At 37.2% G+C, this 9,088-nt stretch overlaps 1 protein-coding gene across 2 annotated transcripts; it reads right to left on the bottom strand.

Annotated features, from left to right (window-relative positions):
• Positions 1 to 1,701: 1,701 nt before the first annotated feature.
• On the bottom strand, positions 1,702 to 8,812 carry LOC135689675 (uncharacterized). Of its 2 annotated transcripts, none has more exons than XM_065206988.2 (5): positions 8,273 to 8,812; positions 6,693 to 7,077; positions 5,182 to 5,507; positions 3,955 to 4,203; positions 1,702 to 2,980 (listed from the first exon to the last, which is right to left on the bottom strand). In XM_065206988.2, the coding sequence occupies exons 2-5, from the start codon at positions 7,073 to 7,075 to the stop codon at positions 2,703 to 2,705; spliced, it is 1,236 nt and encodes a 411-aa protein (XP_065063060.2). In that variant the 5' UTR covers positions 7,076 to 7,077; positions 8,273 to 8,812; the 3' UTR covers positions 1,702 to 2,702. The 2 variants fall into 2 exon arrangements, with proteins under 2 accessions (XP_065063060.2, XP_065063059.2); XM_065206987.2 differs by having other exon boundaries at positions 8,152 to 8,358.
• Positions 8,813 to 9,088: the final 276 nt, after the last annotated feature.

Raw genomic sequence — 9,088 nt, 5'->3', positions numbered from 1 at the left:
GAAAATGACTACAACATACTCAATCTCCTCTTTGCGGTTTCAATACGAAAACAAATTGGCAAAAAATCTCAAACTGGCCCAGACTGAGGTTTGGAGGTGCTGACTTCATCAAAAATCCATCAGCAGCTCCTTTTGAAGTTCTTATGATCTCTGATCAATAGCAAGCAGACTCGATTGTAAAAACGAATCAAATCAATTCAGAATGAAATAACGAATTATTTCTTGTCAAAGTTATCATTGATGCAATCCAGGTGGGATGGAAGAAACAGACCTTCCGAGAAAGGCTAAACATTTTCTCGCCTCATGCTTTTAAAACAGCTTGATTTTTACGTTAAAACCAGGGCCTATCACCTTTTATATCCTTGGTGCAGTGGCAAAACCTAATTCGTGAAAGAAAACCATTTTCGTGAACAACACCACCATCAATTGAAAAACTGATGCTAGTGAACATGTGTCTGTTATTCTTTGGAGAAAGAAAAGCGATATCGCTAAAAGCAATAGTTGACTATGGGCCATATAAAAGAGTACCAAAAATGGATATCACGAAAAATGTTTTTGTGTAATTTTTAACGTTTTCTCATGAAAAATTCAGAAATACCTCTAAATAAAAAATCGGCATGATCTGTAGAAAATTGATTTAAATTTGGCAAATGAAAGAATTGAAAAAGAGTTTTGTGAAAGCTAAACAAAGTGAATGGAAAGCTAAAGTCAGTAATCATATTCAAGACATGATCGACGCAGCAGAATGGGCAACGAGCACAAGATTTCATTTTAGTTGATTTATAGTAAAGGTTTTTATATTTTTTTGCAATGAGCAACAGTAAAATAACCAATCAAGCTTTTGCAAGTCAAACATTCTGGCAAAACATGTATTTCTGAAGCACTGCAGTTTTATTAATAGCATATCGTTACTACAACACATAGTGTAAATCACCACAGCAGTCCACTGTTTCGAGGGACGTTAAACATGCAGCCCAGTTAGTGTTAGGAAATCTAGAGAGCGAGAAAAATGCTACTCATATATAGCTCTACTCCATTGCAATATTGTTACTTTCCTTTTCGGTTAATCAAACTTTGGCTTTGGAGCTTACTCAAAAACTACTGGAACAAGGAAATTTGAGGAAAAAAAGGATGAGATAAAATGATGGGGGAGTAGAGAGGAAATTTTTAGAGGCAGATGATAGTTTATCAAATATCGATTTTGAGGATGAAACTTTATTCAGAAATAATTTCAGGTATGTTGACAAAAAGCCTAAAATGGCTGGAAAACATTCACTTTATACATCGTATAAAGTGAATAAAGTTTTTGTAACAATGGCTGATTAACACAAATGGAAAAAGACAGAAGTGTAGTTCCTAATGTTTGGTTCAATAAATAATTTTCCACTGCGGATTCATGCCTGACTTGAGTATTGTCTAACAGCTCTCGATATCAAATGCAGCTAGCAGCCAACATGAGGAAAACGGGGTTAATGGCATTTTACGAGCGTCATACATTTTCCAAGTATCGGGCGTCATTAACTGATGACGTCATAAAAAGTTATTGTGATGTCTCTGACCTTTGACCACATAACCTGAAAGAAAACCTTTGAATATCTCTAGATATGCAAAATTCGTAGAATATATCGGAACAAGGCTATACAGGCAAACTGTTTTGCCAATTCTCTTCAAAGACAAAGGTCGAGAAAACTACGCGTTAACTACGATTTAAATCTTCAATAGATAATACCAGATACATCAATTCAAATCACAACACAATTCTACGCAGCAGACAATAAAAAATATTTCGCTTTTAATCAAAGCCCCAAGTGTGAGCTGCCTAAACTCTAGAACACAGAGTACAATCCAAACTCGAGAACACAGAGTACAATCCAAACATTAATTTCACGGCAAATAATTTTTTTCGTATTCTACTAAAGCATAAAAAAATGTTTATAACACTCGAAATCATTAGTAAATTTATAAAATGTCTAAAATCAAAGTCAACAGACAACATTAACAAAATAGTTGTGAAAGGAAAAATTTTAAACTGTCAGGAGTTTAATTGGAGACTGGAAAGTGAGAATAAGAAAAAGCAATGTTGAAAAAGGCAGGTCAAATGAATTACAATGATTGAGAGGGATACACTCGTCAATTTAATAACAAGTTTGACCATTATATGAATGATAATGGTATAGAGTAACAAGAAGAGATAATAGGCCTGAGACCAAAATACCTTTCCATTATACGGCCTTGACGCCAAATACGTGTTTGTTACTGCAAAATAGATTTTTGTGCATCTAAATTTGCATAAACGAGAAAAATTATACCTATCAGCGAAGAGGACGATTTTGGCTATCAACTTGCATTATCTACAGTGTTATATTTTGATGTAATTTTGCCCGATGAGTGTATAAACACAAGCGCGTCAAGCTCTCTACGGCATCGATCACTATTGGTCATTGTCTTACTTCCAAATATTTCCAAAGATTGAAAGAAGGTTTTTGAATGGCTCAGTTTTAGATTTTTGTTATTTTCAAACCTGTTGAAATAAAAAATACTATGAAATTCTTCGACGGATTTCAATGTGTTTCAAGGACTTGAAGCTCCAGATATAAACCCTACAGTCATGTACAGACCATGAAGGTTGCCACCTAAACAAAAGCAAATGGCCTAAAATCTAATGTTTATGGACTCTCGCCATATTGCATAAACAGCAATAACTACTCATTCTTCTCATACTGAAAATCACCGTGACAGAATGTATAGTGAACGATATATGATGGGAGAATGTGATGCGAGTTGAATATAACAACCTCCTTTCCATCAGGAGACATATGTGAGTCATATCCCTGACGAAGAGATTCACCTTGTATGATGTATCGACAACGATAGACTTTTCCAGGCAGTACTTGGCAAAGTAGCAGTTTGCTTGAGTCTTTGATGTAATTCATGGAATACCTTGGGTACTCACTGAAGTATACGCCTTTACCATACCACCCTAAAATGCAAATTGTTTATGGTAGATAATACTTTCAATGCCAAAATACAGAGGTGAGCACCTCCAATCTCTTTTCACAGGGACATGCAGAGACAATTTTCAGGAAGTTGGCCACTCTCTGGATAAATAGCATTTTTAAAGACAACATGGAAAATAGGAAACACAGCATACGTAACTACTTTTCCTATAAAACTCCTTAGAGTATGAAATTCTGATAACGAATTGATGTCTCTGCATCTTCATGGTCAGATGCGTATTGAAAGTAACCTGTCATAAAAAATCTGGTGCCAGTGGCTGACGAGAAGCACTTAAGCGTGCCATGAATCCGCTTTTCCGTGCTATCTTCAAATTTTGCGGTACCGAAAGCTTTCTTTTCCCATATATTTGCAATTTGAAAAGCTCAGACGTTAGAACAGATATAGGGGGCTGTCTTTCCTTCAGTAAAACTACCTTGGTAAAACGATCAGAAATACAATGAAGTAAAGAAACAGTAGAGAAGTATCGAACACTTTAAAGAATACCAAAGAGGAACAGAAAACTACAAGCCTGCCCAAAATACTTGGAACACCCAGCCATATGCATTCCGTTTTATATCTTATTTCTTTTTCCAAAAGTTTAGTACGTCCGCCCCTTTCCCTTAAAACATCGCTGATAATCATGCAAGAAACACGAAAGAAGATACTTCCTAATCTCCTACACTGTTTCATTGTAACAACACATCGTTCTGGAAAGGTAAGGAAAGGAGTTGACTGATACCAGTGTTCTAAGACTATTGGAAAGCATTGTAATCCAACGATAATATAGTTAGCCAATGAATTGAGAACCAGAATAAAAATATAACAGTACTTGATAATGAGTACATGCTCGCAAACGTCGTTTTTAACAATCAAACTATTATATTTTGATACTGGTAGTCAATTTATTGGCTAACTATATTATCGTTTGGATGTACATATTTTGATTGTAATCCATACCTGGGTCAGTAGCATGCTCAAAACCGTTCTCTCCTGGCACCCTAAAGCCTGTCTCGCAAATCGACTCAATGTTCTGCTCTTTGGTGCCATGAAAACCTAGAACTGGGTAAGAGCTGTCTTCACCTCGGACATTCGCAATCTTTTGCCTGGCTTCCTTGAATCTATGAATAAGAGTTGGTTGCACGACGTATTCTACTTTTGTGACTTTGAATGCACTACCCGGTGGAAGAAGTCGATAAAACTGCGATTCTAAACGGAAAAACACTTTTAATTTTCTTTGTACAAAAATGACAAAGAGAGCTGTGACATTTAAATCAAGTCAAAAACATTTCTGAAGAAAATTACCAATGTCTAACAACATTACTACCAGATGGGAACTGAAAATCTTTATATTGCAAAAAAGAAGCAGTTTTCTTCATTTGTTTCTATCTAGCATCTGAAGATAGTAATAGGACACTGGGAAGCTATGCCCATTTGAGCAGGGTCCTTGACCTTCCTCTGGATGTGAACACACCTCGTGATTCCTACGCCTGGAATTGCAGATAGCTGGCAATGCCCCTCACTCTGGGTGACAGTTTGGTCGGGTCAGGGATTTAAGCCCCAGAAAGTTGGGTCTGTAGTCCGCGACCATCGCTAAGGCCCCCTTGTTCCTTAAAAAAGCTCTTGAAGTTTTGGCACTTCCTTAATGTAGAGAATCAAATAATTTAGGTTTTAACCAAAGCAATACCAAAGGTTATGGTATATGCACATAACCTAAACAAACTGCCTTGCCAGGTTTGAAAAATGAAAGTAAAGGCCATTTATCATTTTAAGCTTTGGGAAAATTCTGGTAAATGACTGGAAATCACGTTATCAGAAGTGCGAAAATACATGTTCATCAAAATTTCAACTTTCAATTTTTTCAAATCCAATAATACCAGCATTAGCTTGCAGAAATGAGTAAAAAATCATGAAACATCAATGTGAAATGACCTATAAGCAAAAACGTATGCTTTATTAATTATAATTTGCTTCTCTGAAGTTTAATGATAGTTTTAGTTTTAGTTGTTTAGTTTTAGCAGTTGCTTTGTGCATTGTATGGTACAAGCAAGAAGTCTTGTACAAGTACCCAATTCGAAAATATTGAATTCAATGAAATGCATATCAAGGTTGTACCAAAACACAGTGCAACTGAAATTAGTTGTCAACAAAACATTCTTTATCCCTAAAGTGTATATTCACCCTCACCTGCTAAACGAAAATGGATCTCTGATGCAGAATCCTCTTGGTATTTTCTTTGTGGAAACAAAGGAAAATGTCTTATTTGTGTCCCAGTCATCGCCTCTGCCTCCCCATCAACAAGTAAGGAATTCCTGTCAAGCTTTAACCGCAGCATTTCTAGCTCCTCTGTCTTCGACTTCAGAACGTTTTCAGTGTCATTCAATTTTCTCATCAGATCTTGTTTCATCTCAAATGCTGTTTTCAGAAGTTCCTTTCTTTGTGCTTCAGTCAAAATAGAATATGATTTCATTATACTTGGTCCTCTTTTCATTATTGACTCATTTCTGGGAATACTGAAAAACAAATTAATGTTTGATCAATATGATTGCTTCTTTCTCATAACGACAGCTTGGAAAGTCAGTATTAATGATCTTATTTAGTTTTCAATATGCTCTACAATACCTATGATAACACTGCATGGAAACATAAATTAAAGGGGACCTTTTATAGGGAGACCATAAGCTGCAAAACAGTGCAAAAGGCAACCAAAAGCAACAGTCTGCAATGAAATGAAGGGAAAAGACCAGAGAGTGGCCGCGGTGGCAAAACATGTCATGACACAAAAAGTGAACCACTCACATATAATTTAAAGGGAAACATTGCTAGAAAAAACTGTATGACAATTTCTTGTGGTTCTCGCTCTCACTCACAGAACAAGCTATTGTTCAAACCATCATTGTTTAATTTTTGGAAACATAAATAAATCTTAAATGTCGTAAACCATGGCATTTTACCCCAAAAGATGCAAGATGCATCTTCTGAAGCTGCAATCTGCAGAGAACAAATTGCCAAATTTGTAGGCTGCTTGCAGAAATAGAGTCAAGGTCGTGAATAGAACCATTTATAGGTCCCCATTAAAGAAATGGCAGTGTAGGTGATCAATTTAGTTTACATATTGAACAAAAGAAAAGGCTTAGTAATAAGAGCTATTCATATAGAGATAAAAAAAGATATAAGGAAAAGTGAGGTCAAAGAGGCACATTTGTTTTTTGGACAGTTAAGAACAGCAATCTACTGATCTTGACAAGCATTTGAGAGGAGCCTGGATGGGAGCAAATGCTCTCTCTCTCATCAAATGGTGCAGGGTCTAATGTATATGTTTGTGGCTCCTTTCTTGTTTACTACTCTCTTGTTTTGCTATCTTTTTTAAAAATGGGACATAACAGCTGCTTAAGCTCCTAATGAGCTAGAATGGGGGAAACAGCAACAGAAATAAAAAAGGTGGACTTAGGTTAGAACAAAAGCTTTTAAATACAAAGATAAAGATGTCCCTTGCAAAAGGCTTTCACATTATAGCAGCTGAATAATAATTCTAAGTTTTGAACAGAAGTTAGAATCCTGAATGTAACTGTCCCATCCTTTGTTCTTATTCCTTTTAATTCTTTAGTCACAATTTGCTTGCTACTCTAGCTCAAAGCAACAGACTTTGACATATATTCAGTTAAATTTGGTAACAAAATCAGTGCTAGAAAACAAACCAATCAACTTCATCTTTTTCCTTTGGGCACTCATGAGTTTTTGGTGTGGATTCATTTGCCTTTGGTCTGCCTTGTTGAACTCCATTCTCTGGCCGTTCTGAATCGTGGCTTTCACTGGTGGATGTAGGGTGATAATAAAATGCAAAGTGAAGAAGGTTTCTGTCATAACAATTGACCCCATTCTTGCAGGGGGGCAGGCTCATTTGTTGAGACCCCTGCTTTGGTGGCAAGTGCCTATAAATTCTAAGATGTGAAGGACTTCTTCTATAGCACCCTGACCCATAGATGCACAATGGTTTCTCGTGCTGCTGCTCTTGTGGTTTTTCACTTTCCAGTTTAGGTCTTTTCTTTGGTATAATTTTCAGAACTTCTGAAACCTCCATATCTACAAAGTAAGTTTGAAAGAATTCTCTTTAGAATTCAGCCAGCGCAGTTTTACGCAGTGGGAAAACCCAAGAGATATTGTTGAAGTTTGAAGGAAGCCGACAACCCTAAAACTCTGCCCTTCAAGAATTATCTGAATCAATTTCCAATGTCAATTCATGGCTCAAACAGGGAAAAGGGTCAAATAAGGATACTGAGGTTTAAAACTAGCTTTTAATCTAGTCATCCCCATGGCCACAAAAATTCAACACTCTGGAATAGAAAGGCTTGCTTTCCAAGCAGGAGGGTAACCTGGAGTTGGCAGATTACAGTTGGCTAAAATAAGCACATTACACCCACAAAACAATATCTTGTTGTTAAAGATATTTCCTGAAAAATATGATTTTCTCTTAAATCTGTGGCAGGGACCACAGGAAGCAGGGGGCTGAGATGGCTTTAGCCCCCCCCCAAATAACTTCTGAAATGTACTAAACACCATACAGAAGAATGACTTGCTCTTGGTTTTTAGCAGACTTAGAACCGCTTAGCCCCCCAAAACGTTTAGCCCCTCAATCTGTGATATGATCTGCAGTCCTTGATCTGGGGTGCAGAACTCCCTTTTACTGTTCCTTTTGTGATCTGAGGTCAAAGAGAATTCTCATCATGCCATAAGGTTCGGGTGAATGTAGATATTTTCATGGATATTATTCAATCATCTTCTTCTCACCCATGGGAATACTTCCAGGAGGCTCATGGGGTGGGCAGAATTTTGAAGGGTTTTTGTAATTTTTGGTTAACCAAGTTAAAAGGCTTTACTGGACCGTAAAAACGTTCCAAAATTTCCAGAATAAATTGAAATAATTGAACTCATATTTGAATCGCAGAAATTTGCATTTTTGCCCCAGGTCTAAGTCAAAAATGCACCCTGAGAACCCCAAACTTACAAAGACTTAAAATTTGCTTACTTCAGCCCTTACAAGACCCAAATGTTTTAAAGGTTTCCAGTTATTTGGAGAGAAATGCAAAAATATCAATGTGCCAAGGGCCAAGGGGTGCCAAGATTCTGTTGACAATTGACTCCTATGTGCTGACCTACCTGCATGCAATTTAGACTGTGCTCTATGTAAAAGCTGTCACTTCAATTGGTATAATATAAGTTTCTGGAAATCGATTCATGTTAAAAGTAGAAATACAGAAAACTACAGCTCTGTACTCACACTTTTAAAATAATCACATAAGGATTGTTCATTTGCCTTCCATCTGGCCTCCTTCTCCTGCCATTCAACCACGCCGTTGTTGCAGAGCTATCACGTGTATTCAAGGTCTGTTTGTTTTGGAATCGTAGCACGGGAGTATCACCGTATCACCACAGAATGGGTCAGGACATAGCGGGGGAATAGCGGCGCCCTCCATGGGCGAGACTGGGGGGATATATCTCCCCTCATCAACAGGAACGATTCTGTATTCCGCCTAAATTCAACGAGGACATTTTGGGTAAACTCTTAAACCAAGAAATTTCTGCAGCCATTTTAAAAAGTTTCCGAATGTTAGTCTCTTGAATTCCTGTTGTTGGTGCCACACTGAAGTACACGTTGGGAGGAGGAACATACTGCGAATCTATTTTTGAGTTAAATGTCTCTTCCTTTTACTGATTTCACAAAAGATTCTTTCATATAGTGACGAGCAATTACCTCAACCAGGAATTAAACTCCACAAGCTTGAAGTAAAAGCCACCTAGTATCAGCCAGGGAAAGCAACGACATGAACACCCTATCAAATCAAGCAAAAAGCATAACTTTGAAGGCTTTCAATGCGTAGCCAAACGTAGCAAAGGCGTAGCAAATGCAAGTTGCTTTAAAGACTTTCTTTTAGAAGGTACACAATGTGTATTTCAGGGAAGCGAGAATCGTCATTTTTTGGAGTCAGGAATAGGGGATTGGCAATTTTTTGGCAACGAAATTTCGGAATAAATGACACCGGGATTCAGGAATGGATGGTCTGGAATTGGGAATTGGGCTAAAAACGTAGCTGGA

Source organism: Rhopilema esculentum, chromosome 5, assembly GCF_057945365.1.
Source record: "Rhopilema esculentum isolate cy_ngs chromosome 5, ASM5794536v1, whole genome shotgun sequence".
Taxonomy (NCBI): Eukaryota; Metazoa; Cnidaria; class Scyphozoa; order Rhizostomeae; family Rhizostomatidae; genus Rhopilema; species Rhopilema esculentum.
This window is presented reverse-complemented; position numbering and strand designations above follow the sequence as displayed.